Source organism: Xiphophorus hellerii, chromosome 18, assembly GCF_003331165.1.
Source record: "Xiphophorus hellerii strain 12219 chromosome 18, Xiphophorus_hellerii-4.1, whole genome shotgun sequence".
Lineage (NCBI taxonomy): Eukaryota > Metazoa > Chordata > Actinopteri > Cyprinodontiformes > Poeciliidae > Xiphophorus > Xiphophorus hellerii.
This window is the reverse complement of record NC_045689.1, coordinates 30,857,630-30,876,691: the sequence shown is the minus strand read 5'-3', so window position 1 is coordinate 30,876,691 and position 19,062 is coordinate 30,857,630. Positions and strand designations below refer to the sequence as shown.

Here is a 19,062-nt window from a genome sequence, read left to right as displayed (position 1 = left end):
ATTCTCCTTTTAATAAATTTGCCAAGCGCTAAATATTTCGTTCCTACATTTTCTTAAAGGGATACTTGAGGAAAGAGAGTAAAAACATGGAAAAGTGAATATTTTCTTGACACAGAATAATTCGGACAGGGCAATGACAACCATCCTGTTTCCTAACTGTGGAGGGCAACAGTTCTACTAATTGCACCATTTTCTTAATACTGTTCTGCCTAATCACAATCATTTCATGGTGGCTCTGTTTGCATGTGCTTGAGTTTTTCCCTGAAGACATCCCCAGATGTCTTGACTGTACATCTAGCATCATTGTATAACTCTTCCTGTCTTTTCTTCTGCATTTTCCTGCCGCTCTGTACCGCCATGCTGAAAGTTTGATGGTCTGGTGCATAAGCACAAGTGTCTCCACTCTTGATGGAAAGGAAACTCGTGGTGTTGAAGTCTTGTTTGCCTCCTAATGAAGACGGATCAATGCTATTCATTTACTGACAGGCGCGCGCAGCCAGTCCCCTACATTGTGCAGCAGCATTTATGAAGAGTCTGGGAGACGAGTCCTCGGTATCTGGAGACGATGGTCTGTGAAGAAGAACGAGGAGAAGACAAAGGAATGGAGGAAAAATCAGGGATGGAAAGAAACGTAGTGAAAGAGAATGAGAAGCAGATCACAAATGGGAGGGAAAGGAGTGAAAAGGGCAAGACATTTGTCACCCGCTTCTACAGGACCATAGGAAAAAAAAGAACAATATCATTAATCTCCTGACATTTCAATATTGTATTAACCTTTCTAGTGGAATTCTGTGGGCTCATTAGTCTTTTTGAAGTGGAAAGAAAAATAATAATCGATGGAACAAGCTCCGGACACTGCCTAGAAACACATTGCTGTCAAATAACATACAGCGTGGAGCCACTCACATAATGTCGTCTGCCTCTCGCCATCATCAACATTATCTACTTTGAAATTATTTGGTTAAAATGCAGATCCGTCACATAAGAAAATTAATGGAGGTAAGAAAAGGGGTAAGCTGTGGAATAGGTCACAGTCATCAGAGAAAAATGACCAGGCTGTAAAACAACTTAAGCTTAAGATGGCAACAGGAGCACATCAGCTATCTCATGTGGAGAGGAGGAGGGGGGAAAAAAAACCCTCCCAAGGCCACACAAAGCGTGATGAACCGATGTCTCAGCCTGTCAGCAGCAGAGAGAATGGAGTAGAAAGGAGTAAAAATGAAGGCTGAACCCAGAGGTGCCCCAACTCAAACGACGTCTTCCTCCCCTACCTGTTCCGCCCACGCCGCTCGCTCACCCGTGTCCTCACCTTCCATCTATCAATGCCTGAAGAACAGCCGTCATTCAAATCAGCAACATGCCCTCAGGTCATCTGACGGAAAAAACATCCCAATTTATTCCTATTATGCTTTCTCGCCAAAAATCAAGCACCGCCACACCTTTTCTGTCATTTACATCGAAGTGCCACAATGGGTCATGTCAGTGGGTATTTTTTTGTTCAATGTAAAGATGACGATGTTGCTTTTGATTGCTTTGGTTGCCTGAGTTTTGGCGGCTAGCTAGCTGAGTTTAAGCTAGCTTAAGCAGCACCCTTGAGTGAGTCTCTTTAGAAATTGACACATTATTTTTTTTTTTTTTACAATAGTGATAACTTGTGACAGGATCCTAGAAGTCTCCTAAAAGAAAATAAGCAAAACAAAAAACCTTGAAAGAAAAACATTCCTTGCACAAAACGTTGAGGATTTATCTGGTGTCCCGAGGAGACATGGAGGAACATTTTCTTTTGCATTGTCTCACAAAAGTATTGCATTCCCTTATGTCACTTTTGCACTCCCTCCCATCAACACATTCACTCATGAGTTCATGCAGCATTAATATTGAAAATGTCTGACATTGGGAGAAACGAATACATTTTTATAAGTTTTTGGCCTTTCACCCACACAAAAAAACGCCATATAATATTCCTAAAAGGATTACTTATTAAAAACTCAGACCATAGTGGAGATTTTGACAACAGTCTAATTGTGCTTGTGTTTGGGAAAACGAAGATTTGTTGTCCTATAGAGTCTGCGACTAGTAATGCAGCATCCACATATCGATTCTTGATCCATATCGTCTCGTTCTGATTTATCCTGATACTTATATTAATACACTGGATTCATGTTCAAAACAACCACAGCTTTCTGTTAGGAATTAAACAGGAAGCTGTCAGCTAATCAAAAGCAGTCTGATTAGCTGACATGGGTTTTACTTTTGCGCTACAGTGCCCCCTATGGGTTTGGCATGGTTAAAGCAAACCTCAGGGATGGATTTTTGCGACTTTATGTGGATGAAGACTTTTCTAAAACCAATTCTGTATGTATGATATGTTTTTTTCAACATTGTGATGGAAATGTTTGTATATACACCCGGCTACATGTGTACAAGGTCTTTTTAATACAATGTAAGATTTTTGCATATGTATGTTAATATCTCATTTATGAGATGTCTGCAGTTTTTATATCTTTTTCTTTAGGATAAAAAAGCACCACAAACAGGCCACATCTCCTCTCTAACCTTGGAGAAGGTTTTGTAAAATTCCTTTCTACAAATTTTACGAAAGGAGCAAAGAGAGAAAGGCGGAAATACTTGTGGTATTTGGACAATTTTGACTTAAATCTCCACCTGACAGTTTTGGTTTTGTCTTTTCCGTGTTGCTAGTCTGAATTGTTAGTAAAGGTCAGTTTTCATGTGAAATCCCTTCTCCACACAAACACACAGTTGTTAGATCTTTTTTCAACCACTTTCTGCACCAAAGAGTTAAGACTGTATAAAGGTGTACATATGTACAATTTGTGTACATTGTGCAGCCGTATTTCAGTTCGGTTTTTCACAGGCTTTGGTTATTTAAAGAGTATGTTGTTGTTTTTACAGAAACAGGGCTGTAGCCATTAGTCTACTGTTCATAGCAGTTTTATTGAAGTGTTTAAATTGATCAATTCTGCTGCTTATGTGACTAATCCAGCTGATCTCTGGTTTACAACACCACACCATTATCAGAAGCGCTCTGCAAGAAAGGCTGTGATTTATGGGCTTTAATAAACCTTAGATGTGATCATCTTACAGATGCAGAGCAGACATGGCAGGTAAAAAAAAAAAAAAAGAAGGCTGAATTGGAGGGATGGAATGAGGAAACTGTACTCCGCTGGGTTAATTGTACAACCCCACCGGCACTAAATAAGGGTGGTTAGAATGACTGGCTAAGTGACAAATGGATGTACAAATCATCCAAATTACTTCTTGGGTTAATAAAAACAATTTGGCTGCCTTCCATGCGTCCTCATCAGGTTGCCCGATGCTTCTCCTTTTACACGAGCGCTCCGTTTCCACAAGACGAAACGAGCTTAAAAGCGTTTGAAACCGATTAGAAGCAACTTTTTGCGGCGACGTGAAACCGCGACGACGAGGAGCTTCCTGCCGATCCTGGGCGAGTTTTGACTGATTATCTGAAGAGGTGGCGTTTGACCTGCAGCTGTAGAGTAAACGGCGGCGGAGAGGCGCCGGTGAGCCGTCTAAACACCGCGCACCTGTGAAGACGGCTTCCTCGCTTGGCGTTCCCGCAGAGGGTTGCGACACTAAGATGAGTTGTCAGACAGCGCACAGCTGTTCACTTAATTACCTCCGAGCCTGGGAAGGAGGTTAATGAAGCAGTTTGACGATCAGAAACGAGAGGCAGCCTGAATGCGCACAAAAGAAATTAGTTTTCAGCTGCTGGGACCGAGTTGAAAGCAACAGTAGTTTCAATCATTGAGAGAAAAAGAAAAGAAAAGTGAAACACTGCAGGAGTGAAGAGGGAGGGAGCTGAGAGAGGAGGAGAGGTTAATGTGACTTACAAGTTAGTGCGTGATTTGCATGTCGCTGTGCAGAGTTGAGCTTATCCTCAATTTGGGAAATTTGTCAATCTTTTGTTTGAAAATACATAATTATTTGGTGGAAAATTTCACACAAGCAAAAACCATAGAATTGCTCTTAAGGAATTGTTTTAGTTTACACTCTTGTAAATTTTGATGGTCACTGAAGATTTTTTTTTTTTACTTATTCATTTCTGTGAATATATAGAAATATATAGTATAGTATATATACTATATAGTAATGTTACTACTGACTATCATCTCTGTTCACCAATAAACTGTAGTTTTTGTTCTAAAGTGGACGCATGCTGTAAGGTGGTTGGTTGAGCTGTGTTAACATTAACACCTCCTTGTCTCTAAACAGGTCAGCCATTTTTGTAGTTTCATAGCAGAGCAGAAACGTCACTGACTCTCATCATATGTTCCCCAAGACAAAAACGACTAAAAACAACATCATCATGGGCAGGAGATTGTTAACGTATTCTCTTTAAAACAGAAAAAATATAGTTTATATTTCCATGGAATAATTGATTATAGATATAAAAAGGCAGTGTGCAATTTGTGTTTTGATACATAATCAAATGTAGTTGTAAAAGGAATTTTCTGCCAAACGTGCTTTTTTTGTGAAATATATCCCCTTTTTCATGTTCTTTAGAGTAACTGGAACAATCTAATTAAAAAAACATCACAATATAAGCGTTGCATATTAGTCAATGTTAATTGTGGGTTTACACAGCTTTACTTTTAAAAGATTATGACTATTAAACAACTCCGTCATACCATAGTTGACTACAGTACGAAAACAAAGACGGGTTCATTGTAGCTGCACTCAGACACAGGCTGCATCCGCAGGCATTGAACTCACAGGTAGAGTAACTGTGACGACCAGAACAGACAGTCTGACCTCATTGTGAATATACATACCATTATGCAGCCGGGCTGACTCTGTATCCGCTTAATATCTTTAATCACCTGCATCTCATTGAGGGCCCAGGACACACCTCCACTCATTAAAATGATGGATTGAGGCATAAGGGAACGATTCCCCGTTCCAAATTTGTTCCTGGTTGGAAAGGTGCTTATTAGAGACGACCTGAGGGAACGAAGGCAGGGGGAGGGACGTCTGAGAGCTGCTCAGATAGGAATACAGAGAAAGGAAGAGCTGGCTGCATTTGGAGTAATCAGTAAATATTAAGGGTTCTCTGAATTTGTTCCAAATTAGGATGAAACGTTACTGTCCACCTAAAGTTGGAGTTACCATATTTTTAAATGTTTATGGTTTTTACCTGATTTGATTTCATCTGATGTGACATTTTTAAGAACTGATGGAATGATTTCATTTATTTACACAACCACCACCTCTTGAGATAAAATGACATCTTAACATTTTTTTTTTCCATGGTGTTCTTTCTTCATGACTGTAGAAAGACCAGATTTGAAAAATACTCAGTAAAAGTTGAGAGGTGGATCTCCTCAGTCTTGGCTGCTTCTCTGGTTAATAGTCTGTATTGTTAGTTTATGTCATGGTAGATTTTCAGGTTTGTAGATGTTTGAAGCTTAATGTATTAATTTATAATGAGAAGTAAAAGAAATCACAAGCTACATCTAGCTGCTTGTAAGAGTAGTATTCCCTATGGATAGTTTGAACTGTTCCCATTGTCATGGGAACAGTTCAAAGTGCAACTGTATAGTGCAATATTTATCTAGTATAAATATTGATTTATTTATGAGAGAGAAATTTGGGTTTTGTGTCCTAATTTTTGTACATTTATTTGATCTTACATTTTATTTTTAATTTCAAATGGGAATATGAGAATTTTTACAATTTAAAATGTCAGTCTACAACACGTTAGTCTTTTCATCAAATATTTTACTCTGGAGTATTTTTAAGTATAAGCCTGGCTCTGCTTATAATTCCACTTTAACTTAACATAGCTGCTGTCTTTATGATGCATTTGGTCATTAATGTTGTCTTGGAAACCACCAAGTCCTTCACAATCGGCTATGAGATGACATCACACAGAGGCGGACTCAATTCAGTAATGAGGCAACTTTGAAGTTTAAATATCGTATCAGGTTAAAGGAGTTGAATGCATTTGGCACATTTTAGATTTTTCCTTCATAAAACTTTCAAAATTTCTCTCTACCTTGTGGTGTTTAGTCATTTACAACCTCAACAAAATACACTATCGTCTGTGGTTTTAATGTGAAGCATTTCAGGGAACCTGCTAGCTGTTGCATCTCCTCAGAAAACCCTTCCAAGAAATTCTTTTTATGTCGTCATGACAACCCCTGCCCAGTTAGACGCTGAATCCCATAGCTTTTCATGAACATCTCCTGACACCACAGATCGCTGAAGGGGGTTAGCAATATTCATTAGCTTGTAAAAACAGGACTTCCTCTCCAATGCTGAGACTCAGGAGGGAGAGCGAAGGAGAAGTATTGGTTCTTTTTTCATCACTGATGTTTGAATAAATCAGATAGACTTAAAGGCTCCCATAAGCCAGTTTATTGCCTCTGAGAGAACAAGCAGTATGCAGGTTACATGTAATAAACTGGAACAAATGTAGTTTAGCAACCAATCAGGCGACTGTGACTCAGAATTTTGTGTATAGTTTTTGTCAAATCATTGACAAATACAACCATTTCTTCATTGGCTTGCTTATGTAACCTCATTGAAGCTTCCTCACACTTAATTGGCAGCAAACCAGGCCTGTCAAATTACACATAATCCCTTTTACTGTTGGTTTTTAGCCTGCTTCTTGTTCTCCAAATGCCTTTACTAAGTGACATGGCATGCTGACATTGTGAGTAATGGGGAGCACTAATGGAACTGGCATTAGGTGATGCATTTGAATAGCTACAATGAGAAAAAGAAATGGCTGTTTAGCCAGTGTGGCAGGGATATTGATGATTGTCACCTTGACAATGTTCCTGAAGTACAGAGTGTTCATTTTGTGGTGGCCAGTGTGTATCTTCCTTTGTGAGTTTATCTTACAAGTCAAAACTAAGCTTTGTTGCATTGTTAGAGCATCACACACAGAACCTTTATGTTTGAAAGTCTTTGTCTTGTCTAGTTACTCCTCAATATCTGAACAGAAAGACAGGAAGGGTGCGTTCACACCGGACCCATTTAGTCTGCTTTGTTTGTTTGCCTAGAAAGTCCGGCTCATTTGACGAGGTGTGAATGCAAGACGAGAAACTGCATCAGTAAGTTTAATGTGCATAGAGGAACTTTTCTTTCAAGGAATTTAATTCAGTGTCAATGAAAACACCAACACCAGGAAGGAGTGAATATGGCCCTTATGATGTTTGTTATTGACAGGAGACTTAATTAAAACTAAAGTTGTGTAGTATCCATAAAGAGAAGAGGTCTGAATGTGCAGTCGTACTCTGGTCTGCCTAAAAACTTAGGTCTGGTTTGGTTGAAGTGAACTCTGGTGCTGTTCCAGTGCATATGTGAATGGCAAGCAGACTGGCGACCATTTCAGCAGCAGGAAGTCGACTGTTGCTACTTTACCAAAACGCATTTGTTTTGGTAAATACAACCAAAACAAATGTGTGTGTCTAGCGCTAGCTAGAAATGACTCCTGCTCTTTTATCAAAGACAAGAGAAATCCTACAACTGCTATGTATTTGTGAAGGAAGTTGCACTCAGTGTCTTCTTCAGAGGGTTTTGTGTCATTTCATTCAGTGGTTCTTGGTGCAGCGCCACCACAGGCAAGGGGTTTAACATTTTGCTCAAAGGGTCTAGTTTGTGTAACACAGGGCTAAAGTGAACCAAACCAGCTGAAAATGTAAAAAAACAGAAGCAAATTTGGTCTCCAGTGTCAAAATGATCCGTCAGGTGTTACTACAGATCAAAGCATTCATATTCATTTTCTGATTGTTGTTCTTCACTGTTGTTCTTCACCAATCAGATAAACTTGATGTGTCTCATTTCTCTGTGGCACCTGCAGAGCAAAACAATGAATTAGAAATGAACAAATGACAAATATCATTTTAGTTTGAAGTTTTTATTCAGTTTTTTGTTTTTTTACTTTACGAAACAAATGTTTGCAGATGTCCTATGAATAAACGGCACCCCGTCTTCTTGAAACAGGGTTCAAATCGGCCCCTTCGCATGAAGAAAAGACTCTTTTTGCCCAATCAAAGCCTCTCCAGGTTCCCAAAGTGACATGTTTTCCTGTATTTGACATTCATTTAAGTGCATTTGTAGGCAACACAACCGTTTTTTTTGATTCATGTGCAATAGCTGAACTTATGGTCATTGTGGAAAGAGGATATTTACATTGCAGCTATGACTCACATTAACTGTCTTTATCACTTGAGCTAGCATCAGAACTGGAGAGGGAGACAATCTTGGCGTGGGGGGGGCGGAGTCTCGTTTCAAGCACAGCCTTCGTAAACAGCAAACTTTACCAACATCATCATCAGGATTAACTAGACTCTTTCTGTCTCAGTTCTTTTCCTCCAAGTAAGACGAAAAATGTTAATAGATAGAATGGTTTAAAATAAAGTTTAGTGATTGTGCTTTTAAAACCAAAGTAAAACAAAAAAAAAAAAACATAGATGAGAACACAGAACATAACAGTGCATTACAAAAAGACGAACAAACATAATCCCAAAGTGGCACTTTTTTTTTTTTTTATGGGGGGCAGGAGAGGCAGGTAAACAATATAGCAATTTACAAACATGGATGGAAATGATAAAATAATTGTATTTACCGACGTAATGAAATTAGATCTTCTAAACAAAACGAGGAAGACCATTTCGAGGTACCACGATGGGCAAAACAAGACATTACACAGACACGTATATTTACAGACAGTTTACCCCCCTTCCTGTTCGCGGCCGCTTTTCTTCCAGCAACATCTCATTGGGTGGGCGTTCCCAAGCTCTCGTCAAGGCAGGTTGAGTCATGTCAATGTCTGAAGCAGAATTTCACTGCATATTGCATTGGAATTCAACATAAATATACTGTTGTTTTGTTACTTTGTTGTTTTTCTTAATGAATCAGCCTTCACACTTAATTATTTTTTTAAAAAAATGGGCAAAGAAATGATAAGTTAGAGGGGGGGAAAAAATAGCATTGGTCTGTTTTTCCCAATGTAAAGAAACACATATGATGTTATACAGTATAATGGCAGCCAACATGATGGTGAAATACTGAGATATTTAAAATTGTAAGAGAAAAAAAATGGTGCTCAACTCCTCCGGGAAAAATCTGAACAGTTCCTCCTTTTTCATCTCGATGTCTTCAGCTTTCTAGCATCTAGGAGAGAAGAAACGATGCATGTTGGTTTTCTAGAGAATACATAAACTAGTACAGTTAAAGACATGGGCAGCCAGTGCTGCTATAGAAAACATAATACTAAGTCAACTTCTTCGGATGATATGTGCCAGCATCGTAACCAGCTGATTGTGTAATATTTGTGTGTTCGTGAAAAACGTCACATATGGACAGAAGTCAGATTTGAGCTGCAGTGTGAGCCAAGGAGGTTTTGTGCTATCAGAACAGATGAACAAAAACCAGTAACATACCCTGGAGGAAGTGGGATTTTTTTCCCTTTACCGAACTACTGGGTTGACATTTCTGGTAAACACGCCTACTCTTAATATTTGAAACAGCACCTGGCTCGGTATGTCAACACTGTCACATTTGTGGTCTTGTGATGGAGCAGGGGAAAGCAGACATGAGTACCAAATGGGCCAAGACAGCAGTGGTTAGTATAATGTAACGGTTCAGTAAAGTTGAAACTAAAGTCAAGCTGTTGAAACTGATTTTTATAGTCTGGTTTACCAGCTTTGAGCCTAAAGCTCAATACCATTTGTGACATAAGCATGACTGGAGTCCAACTGGAGTCCAGTTAGATTTGACGGCCGTCGTTAGCTTGTACCTCTAGCTCCTCCTCTGCTTGGTGAAAGGCTACAGAGTTGTTGACGACCAGGTCTCCAGGGTTCCTACGTGCTCCTTCCCCTCGCCGCCGGCCCCCCGAGCCCCTGGAGGACATGGAGCTGGAGGAGCTTGGGTCTCTGGGGCTGTTGACCGTTGGGAACTGTGGTCGGCAGTAGGGCAGAACATCCTCTTTAGAGAGAGAGAGCAGAGTTGTGTGACTTTTCATTCGGAACAGAAATTTAACCGACAGCGGCGTAAGCGTGGCAGTACCTGTTTTCTGCCGCGCCTTGTTGGCAGTGCTGCTCTCGGGTTTGCTCCCCTTCCCTCCGTGAGCAGCCTTCTGTCTGTCCTGAGCGTCTTTCCGTTCAGATGAGCTGGTTCTGGGGTCCAAGCCTTCCTGAGGCCGGTAGCCCCCTCCCCGCTTGTCCCGGCCCTCACCCGCTTTGGGGGAAATCACTCCCCGGCCCTCCAGAGCCGCCTTAGAGGGATGTGTGGGAGACTTGAGCACCGCTGGAGGAGGAATGGGTGGAGGAGGGAGGTCTGGTGGATAAACACAGGAAGTGATCAACCGCACAATAAAAAAGGTTTTGTTTTTTTAAACTGTGCACCCTTGAAAGTTCTCTGAGTATTTATCCGTCACTCACACCTGCGGGGTGACGCGTAAACACAGCTGCGGTGTGTGTACACATGCTGACCGAAAAGTCTTCAGAGCGGACGATAAACACACCAGATGACATTCAAGGAGCAGAGTTATGAGATTTGAGCGAGAGGCAGGAGAGGAGGTTTGAGGGGGAGGGCTTGATGGTCAGTGGTTGCTCGACTTCCCGTGTCAATGAATCAATGCTAGCTGTCCTTGAGCCATTATTCATACAAGAGCTGCTGGGCAGGCGAGCCTGGCCTCTCACACATCACACGGCCATCTGAGAAACACGCCAGAGAAAAGCCTCACCAGCCTTAAATCAATGGCATTTCATCTTCTCATCACCATCGGGGTTTTTTACACAGGATTAATGTGTTAATAAGCATTTCTCTTGGTCCCTCAGATTGTGGAAACGACTTTATGCCCCAAAAGAAAGAAAAAAAAAAAAAACAAGCTTTGATTCCTACTTGATCCCATGTGTCGGATCTATAACTTCAGTGGAAAACCTGGTAACACTTTATTTGATGGGTTGTGAATAAGACTGTCATAAACATGACATAACACCTGTCATTAAACTCTAGCTTTAAAGTTTAATGCTACATAATTTTAAAAGTTTACTCAGTAATACTTTTATAACAAATTTATGTCAGATCATGATTTCTTGGTTAATGTCAAGTTGTCATAACAAAGACATTTTGAATGATGTCAACTTTGTATTAAAAGTGTCATGATTTACCGAATGACACTTTATGACAACAGTCATAAATATTCATGAAGACTTACTCATGTTCATGACAGGTTTTATGTCATGTTTATGACGGTGTTATGTTTATGACGGGGTCATCACAGTCTTATTCACAACCCGTCAAATAAAGTGTTACCGAAAACCTGACATTTTCCTAACAATTAGCATTGTTGCCAGAGTGATGAACTATACAAGACAATGTCATACCAGTCATCAATAACATATTTGAGTACTAGCAGGGATTTATGTTTGCTTTTTTTTATTTGTAACTTCAACCCAATAACCAGGTTACTACTGCTAACTTTCTGGAGCTACCACCTGTGCAGTGTTAGAACCCATAACCCAAACAGCAGTGGGAAGGAGTCTGACATGGGAAATAATATCACAGCATGATAGAAAGCATGTAGTTGAATAGTTTTGACATACTAGTGTTAGGCAGGTCTCTGCTTAGCCTAGAAGACCTAAAAGGTCATGTTACTGGATTTGATCGGCTCTGCGCATGGCAGCTGTGAAGATGGAAGCTGAAACAGTCGTCATCAAATTGTACAGCGTTCAAAGCAAAGTGCTGGGATTGTAAAGCCGGAAAAGAACTTTTATTTAAAACTGCACTAAGATGTGTTATGAGTCAAACTTCCATAACACAATTTAGCATGCTAGCATGCTACTTTATGTCTGGCAGAGAAGTACTTTGTCCTGCTAAGAAGGTAAAACCCCTTTTAGCAGGACATCATCTTTCTAATGACTGAATGTCTTATTAATTTTTATCAACAAATCATCAGGTTGACTTTTTTTTTTTTGAGTGCATTACTGGGGACATCAACAGAAAATATAGAGTACCACTAACTGTTCTCTCCAAAAGGGGCCAGTTGATGATTTTTTTTTTTCTTTGATCTCGTTTGCAGACACTGACAGTTTCAGTAGACTTTTGCAGTTATTGTGTGCTCCAACATACTCCCTCTGAATACAAACAGGTGAGTCTGCAGTTAATTTTTTTTTTATATCTACCGTGCCTCCAGAGTTCGGCCTCAGAGTCCGATCAATGCCACTGTCCGTGAGCTATAGCTCACTACCAGGGTGGAGCCGTGTGTCTGGTAGATTTATGATCGGGGAGGACAGCGCTCAGGTCTGAGAAGTGTCTCTGTGAGCTCGCCATGGAGGATGAATCTATGAGACTGCTGGTTAATTAAGCAGGCGAGGCTGAGAAGGATCAGAAGAGACAGGAGAGCGGCCAGAGAAAGGCATTGGAGTCAAACACATGATGAATCTTGGAGGGAAGAGGGAATAATGTGGGTATTTCTATCTACTGTGCAAACATGAGGGAAGTGACCGGGTCTGAAGGAAGGCTTTGTCTTCCTTCTCCAAATTCATTGGTATTCCTTAAAAAAATCCAAATATATATGTATAGAATATAGCATATTTTTACAAGTGTGTGACTTTCATTTCATTATATAGATAGAACAGGTTAAAAATTAATCACTTCTTTTTTTTCTTTTTACCAATTTGTATTCACATGGTGCTGGTACGCCCGTAAAGCTAACACACAAGTGATGGACAACAAAGCCTCTTCTCTCGGCCCACTGGGAGTTCATTTTTGCTTCAAAAACCGATCCGATGGAACGCTGGAAAAGATTATTGTGTTCAGTTTCAATTGCTTCATTATAGCTAATAGCTAAAACGGAGTTAGCCTATCAGTGAGCTATGCACGTCTAAGCTACTCATGTAGCAGAAGCAGAGAAGCTAACCCCGGCGCTAATGTCAGCCTCCACAGTCCACATTTCTAAAGAAAGGCTGAACAGGTAGAGCAGCACTTTGCACCAATCTGATGGTTCAGCAACCTAAAACAATAAACCTAAAATAAACATAAAAACAATAAATATCTGTGTTGCTTGAGCTCATATATCTATTTATTCATTAATTTAGCACCAAAACAGGTTTCCGAATTGAAAATGTTGCTTAATTTGTAAATGTATACTTTTCGATTAAAATGCGATTGATTAATGAAGACTCTCAAATTACGTGCAACATGCATACAACCAGGCTGTAGTGTTGCCCTTCAAGCACAACATGTTTTCCTTCTATACTCCTTGGAAACAATAATTATCAAAATTACAGAAAGTATCAGTTTCAGTTTTTGACGAGATTCTAATTTACTGAGACTCGTGACACATGAGGATGTACTTTAGATCAGAGATCTGAGAACATTGGCTCTTTTTTCCCCTCTAAATGCTTATAACTACCTTTCCTCACCTATCACCTCAGCAGCAGGATTCCAGACCAGAGACAGCCTATGATGGGGGGGGGGTGGCAATAACCTCCAAATGAAAAACAATCCATTCAGATCAAATGCAATCAGCAAAAGGGCCGATACACAGAACTGCAGAGCTGTCAGTCTGCTCCCCTCCCCTGCTCAAACAAAGACAGGGGAGAGGATGGAGAGATCAGCGTGAGGGAGGGGCAGAGGACATGTTGGGATATAAGGATGGTGGTGGTGGTGGTGGTGGGGGGGGGGGGGGGGGGGGGGAATTCTGCAGTGATATAGTTGGTCTGGCTCCCAGTGAGTTGGATATTAAATCTCCCTGTCAAGTGCTTCCAACACTCAAGGACACCTGACACTAAGAGGAGAGCCAGCTCTGGGGCTGCACACACTGTGCACACCAGAGGAAGTGCAGGGGTGTGGGTGTGTGTGGGTGTGTGTGTGTGTTAACACCAGCATACAGATGCATCTTTAAAAAAGACCCTTCCATAAGATCAAAGCAGGGAGAAATAATCTAAAAGTATTTTTTCGGTGGGAAGGTCCGAGCATTTAGAACCGACGGCGGAAACAGCCGCTAGCTCTTTGAGCTAACAAGGTTGTTGTTAGTGTTCTGGTGTTTAACCTGCTCAAAGCTAAAGGTGGCGCTGCAGAGCCATTTGTATAGAGGCCAGGGGAGAGGAGTATCCCAGTGCTAAAGCTGCTGAACTGGACACAACTCCCAGAGGACAGGATGGACGCGTGTGCATGAACACAGAGAAGAAGATGATTTACACTCTGGCTCCACACACACACACACGCCCACACACACACACACACCCACCCACCCAGTCATTTACAGACACTAGTTCATAGTAAACTGCTTTTTCCTCTTTGATGTTGTTCAGAGAATCAAAAGAAAGCCACTGAACCAAATTGATCTTAGCTACTGAAAAACATATCGCAATATACAGTAAACGTTTCATATTTGTCCATAGAAATATTATAGATTAGGGTTTTTTTTAAATATCTAAAATATTTCCTGTTTTATCCAGATTCCTCTCCACACCATTACTGTTAACATTTAAGCAGTTATGAGAGATGGCGGCAAAACCTGAAACTGCTGCTGCGCAAGTTATTCAACAGATTGTTCCTAGGTAGCAACCTGCTGATAATACTATTGGAAGTATTATCTATTAATATTGATTGTGATATACAATACAGACCAAATGTTTGGACACACTTTCTCATTGAATTCAATGAGAAGGTGTGTCCAAACTTTTGGTCTGTACTGTATATTGTTAATTTCTTGTCCAGCTCTATATCAGTTGTCTTTTTTAACTAAAAGCCAGACTTCTTGATGCAAGACTGTTGTGTCAGATTTGTGGACAGGCTGAAACCACTGATCATGATTAATCAAATGATTAAATAAAGTTCAATACCTTCGTTAAAGGCCTCGCGCCGCTGGCTGCCTGGAGGATGCTGTTTTTGCTTTTTCGGAGGCCTTCTGTGAATAGCTGCCATACTCATATTACTATCTGTGGACACTGGGCTGCCAGGGCGGTGGCCTGGCTGGTTTATTTGGTATTTTCGTGCTGAGAAGACAAAACAGACCAAGGCGTTTTAGGCATACGTCAAGTTTCTCAGAATAACTCCAGCTCCAGTAGAAGTAGCTGAGTTTACCTGAAGCTCCTCCCACTTCCTGGCCTTGGGGATTGGGGTACTTTGCCACCCTGAGTCCTGAATACTCTGCTGCAGCGGCAACCGCCTGAGCAAAGTCCGCATCTGTGAAGAAGGAGCCGTCCGATGAACTGACCGCGCTCGACCTCCCCGAGGAGACATTATCTTCCTCGGAGGCGGACCCCCATCCGTTGATCATGGAGCCGGTCACCGAGCTCTCCAGGTCGCCCATGCTGGACGCGGGCGTTTGTTCGAGGCCTCGTAGTAGCAACCTCCGCGCGTGCATCTGGGGGTGGTGAGAGTGCGTGTGGGGGTGGGTGTGGTGGTAGTGCATCTTGGCCACTTCCGCGTCCGTTTCATCCCCGTCGTCCTCCTCTTCCTCCAGTATGTCCTCGTCATCCAGACCGTCAGTGTCCAATGCCAGGGGACTGCTGATGTAGCCGTATGTGTGTGAGGGGGAGAGGGGCCTCGGAGGCGGTGGAGGGCTCACACCATGGCGTCTTCGGTAAGTGGAAAGATAAATTTTGAGTCAAATTTAAAACTTTTCATGATCTATTTGTACCCATTAACCATAAAAACCTAGTTAGCTAGCAAGGGTGGGTTAGCAGCTAGTTACAGCCTCGACTCCCAGAACACAATCAAAATGTTTGCGTGCAACTGAACTTTTGCCTAACAGAAAAGTCCTGAGAGGAGATAAACTTTACATAAGTTACACAAGAATGTATGAGATTAAATAGCTATGTCATGTCATGTTAAACAAAATTTAACATATGTGATTTGAGGACCAATTACATTTTGTTTAATGTACTTAAGACATTTTAAAGCTTTAATTTGAGATACGTAACATTTTAAGGATGAGTTAACACCCGGAGCACATCCTTGCATAATAACTGCTATCGGTGCTAACAGGCACTGTTTAGCTAAAACATTTAAAATGTGAACTCTGCTATCATTTTGACTTGGTTTGAAAACACTTACTCAAGCTACCCGCGGTTATTGCTAAAACAAAATGTGAAAAATGATTAAAAATTTTAATTCAGTTGTAAGCAAGTACAGTTACTAAACCTTGTTGTTCATCTCTGTTTTAAGATGCAGTTAACAATGCTAACTCTGCTAATTGTGATGCTAATGTTGATGTTTGTTATAAAATATTAGGCTACTAATCTGCAAAGTTGCTAATTCTTGTCTTTCTTAAAAAATAGTTTGGAACTAATCACTCTAACTGTGCTAATCACCTGACCGTTTCAAATGAGAATTATGTTTTGACGTAATAAAATCCAGTTTCACACGCAGCGTGACATCACCTGTAGCAAATGCTTTAAATTATGATTATAGTTACTGAAGATAAATCTTAGTTGCCAAAATGATCCTGAACTGTACAAAAACTAGAGACTAGATGGTCTGTTTACAGTACAGATGCTAGATTATCTTTCAAAGGTTTCTACAGTCGTAATGTTCCTCATAATAATAGTGTTGCTGCTTACAACTTCATTGTTGCTCATCAATAATCTGTATCTGACATATAATAAACTGAATTTATTTAAAGCAACACTTTTTTCCTCCTAGTTTGGAAATGAATTGAAACAAACAACTTTCCTGAAGGTAAGAAATCATCCCAAAGGCCAAAATGTGCTTTTGAAAAATGGCTGACATTGCAATGTAATATACAAAATCTGCAGTTAATGGAGTAAATCATGACAAACAACTATGAATTTTAAATATACAGGATGGATCTTTAAAATAATGTTTTCTGAACAGCAGCACACAGTCTCTGTTTTTCTTTTTCTTTTTTTTAGATACTCGTGTCATGCTTGTTTTGCGGGCATGCCTTCGTTCGTGGCTGTCCGGCTCGTTCTGGAGCATGGGCTGCATCTCCTCCTGGGGGGAGGGGGTCAGCGTGGCCGTGGACTGGTGGCTGTAGGACACAGCAGCAGGGGAGGAGGCCGCCCCGCGTACGGGAGGAGTTGGACCCCGCTCCATCTCCTCCTCCTCCTCCTCCTCCAGCTCATCAGGCTGCAGGTACATGTGAGATGGAGGCATGGGGCACTGCATGTCAGGATCACAGCTGCAACAAGGCATAAACAAGGCTTGTTGGCTGCACATCAGTCAATGGAAACATGCTTTATTTATACACAGCAGCTAAAATAAGCACTAAATATTCATGCCATCTTGATAGAAGTCAGAGAAAAAAAAACTCCTGGGGCAAATACTTGTGATGAATGAAAGAACCATGCCTAACAACGAGTTGAAAAGTAAGGAGCAGTATTCTAGTTACTAGATTCAGAAACTCAAAAATCTAATCTTTTCTGTTTAGTAAATGCATCACAGTGGAGATCTATCAAGTTGTGTTGACAATATTTTTAGTGCAGAAGTTGTTAATAAGAAGAAAAAAAACCCTCAAATTTAGCTCATTTCAATTTTTAGATGTAAAAATCAGGGCATCCAAATGGTGCAAATTTCAGTCAAATGTTTACAGACGTAGCATTTTAAGACCGATCACTCTAACTGTGATCGGTCTTAAGAATAACTAACTCATGTTCATATTCTATACTTAACATAATATTAGGGGTGCACTGATTGCAGTTTTCTGGCCGATCATCAATCTTTGAAAAGCTTGACCTGCTGATTATGATTTTGGCAAAAACCTTTTTAGGTTTTCTTTGTCTGAAAAGTTGCTAAATATAGTCACTATATTGGCTTTCTCATGACAGAGCAAAAAGGGACAGTGACTAATTTTCAGACCTTTGCTGAGGTAGATAAGATGTAAATATTCACAGATCACCTTAAATTAAGGAAATTGGGGCAATGTTATTGTGAACCACTATCTAATAAGACGAGGTAAATATACGCCAAACTGACGACCTCAATTATGTCAATGATTGCTATTCTTTAAATGTAGGTAAAAAATGCATTACTATGTAATGAAGGAGCTGATAGTGTTTAATGGAATAAGTAAGCAACCAACAAATTGGTTAGGGGAGACGTTTTTGTTGCAAGTTCACAGGGAATCTAAGACATTACCATGGAAACTTCTATGTTTTAATGATATTTTAATCCTTGTTTGACTTGGTCTTTAAAGGGTAGCCATTTTGCTCTTCCTCCATTTAATTTTACACTTGTTCCTGGTTTTATAAAGTACTTTTTAGGGTGTGAGCAAGAGCCATCCGTCACAGGACAGTGTAAACTTTCCTAAACATTAGAAATCAGAATAAGTTTTGCCTAAAACAGATGTCACAAACCTGCCACGAATCTCTAAATTCTGTTTCTCTTTAAAAAAAAGAACAGTGTTTGTCGTGTTTTTACCTTTCCTCCATGGAGAGTGAGTACTCCTCTGTGTTCCGCATTGGGGCTGGGTTTGCCGGGGGAGGCGGGAGAAGGTCAGCCCAGTTCATTGTGCTTTGTTTGGGGAGTTTGGGGGTCCGTACTCCCTTCTTGTGACCCTGACTCCCTGCTCAGGAAAGAAAAGGATGCCCTGTCAGTCACAACAAACATTTCCCATGTACAAACTCAAAACTCTGAAATAGGAAAACATAAATTCTGAACAAAAACACAAATTTACAGTATTCAAAATGTAAATCAACAGGGCTGACAGAGAGAAATTGTTTTGATTTTAGAAATGATGAGTAAAATGCTGGCAACAGAGGCTGCCGCCGTTCGGAGAAAAGGTGTGAGTAAAACTGCAGAAACGGTTCCAATTAAAGACAAGCTATTAAAATGGTGAACCAATGAGCTGTGATGTGCAAGGAGCAGTAAGGGCCTCTTCTTAATGGTTTGAACTTCAAAGGTAATATCAGAATGGATACATGGCATTAAGGTGGCAGTGTTGCATGCCGTCTGCAATGTGTAATCATTTGTCCTTGTCCACAGACAAACATTGAGAACTTGATGCAATTAGGCTGCCCCACAATGGAAAGTAAAGCCATTTAACAGAATTAGGACAAAATAAGCAGATGCTAAGTATGAATACAAAACCGGATT

At 40.6% G+C, this 19,062-nt stretch overlaps 1 protein-coding gene across 4 annotated transcripts in view; it reads right to left on the bottom strand.

Moving 5' to 3' along the window:
* Nucleotides 1-7,887: 7,887 nt before the first annotated feature.
* robo1 (roundabout, axon guidance receptor, homolog 1 (Drosophila)) overlaps nucleotides 7,888-19,062 on the bottom strand; it is a 362,874-nt gene continuing 351,699 nt past the window's right edge. For all 4 annotated transcript variants that reach the window (XM_032590627.1, XM_032590626.1, XM_032590628.1 and 1 more), the window contains 7 exons: nucleotides 18,388-18,532; nucleotides 16,913-17,149; nucleotides 15,088-15,584; nucleotides 14,847-14,999; nucleotides 10,060-10,329; nucleotides 9,791-9,978; nucleotides 7,888-9,165 (listed from right to left, as the gene is read on the bottom strand). In XM_032590627.1, the coding sequence (XP_032446518.1) occupies nucleotides 9,151-9,165; nucleotides 9,791-9,978; nucleotides 10,060-10,329; nucleotides 14,847-14,999; nucleotides 15,088-15,584; nucleotides 16,913-17,149; nucleotides 18,388-18,532 (1,505 nt within the window). In that variant the 3' untranslated portion in view covers nucleotides 7,888-9,150. The remainder of the gene's footprint in view (nucleotides 9,166-9,790; nucleotides 9,979-10,059; nucleotides 10,330-14,846; nucleotides 15,000-15,087; nucleotides 15,585-16,912; nucleotides 17,150-18,387; nucleotides 18,533-19,062) is intronic.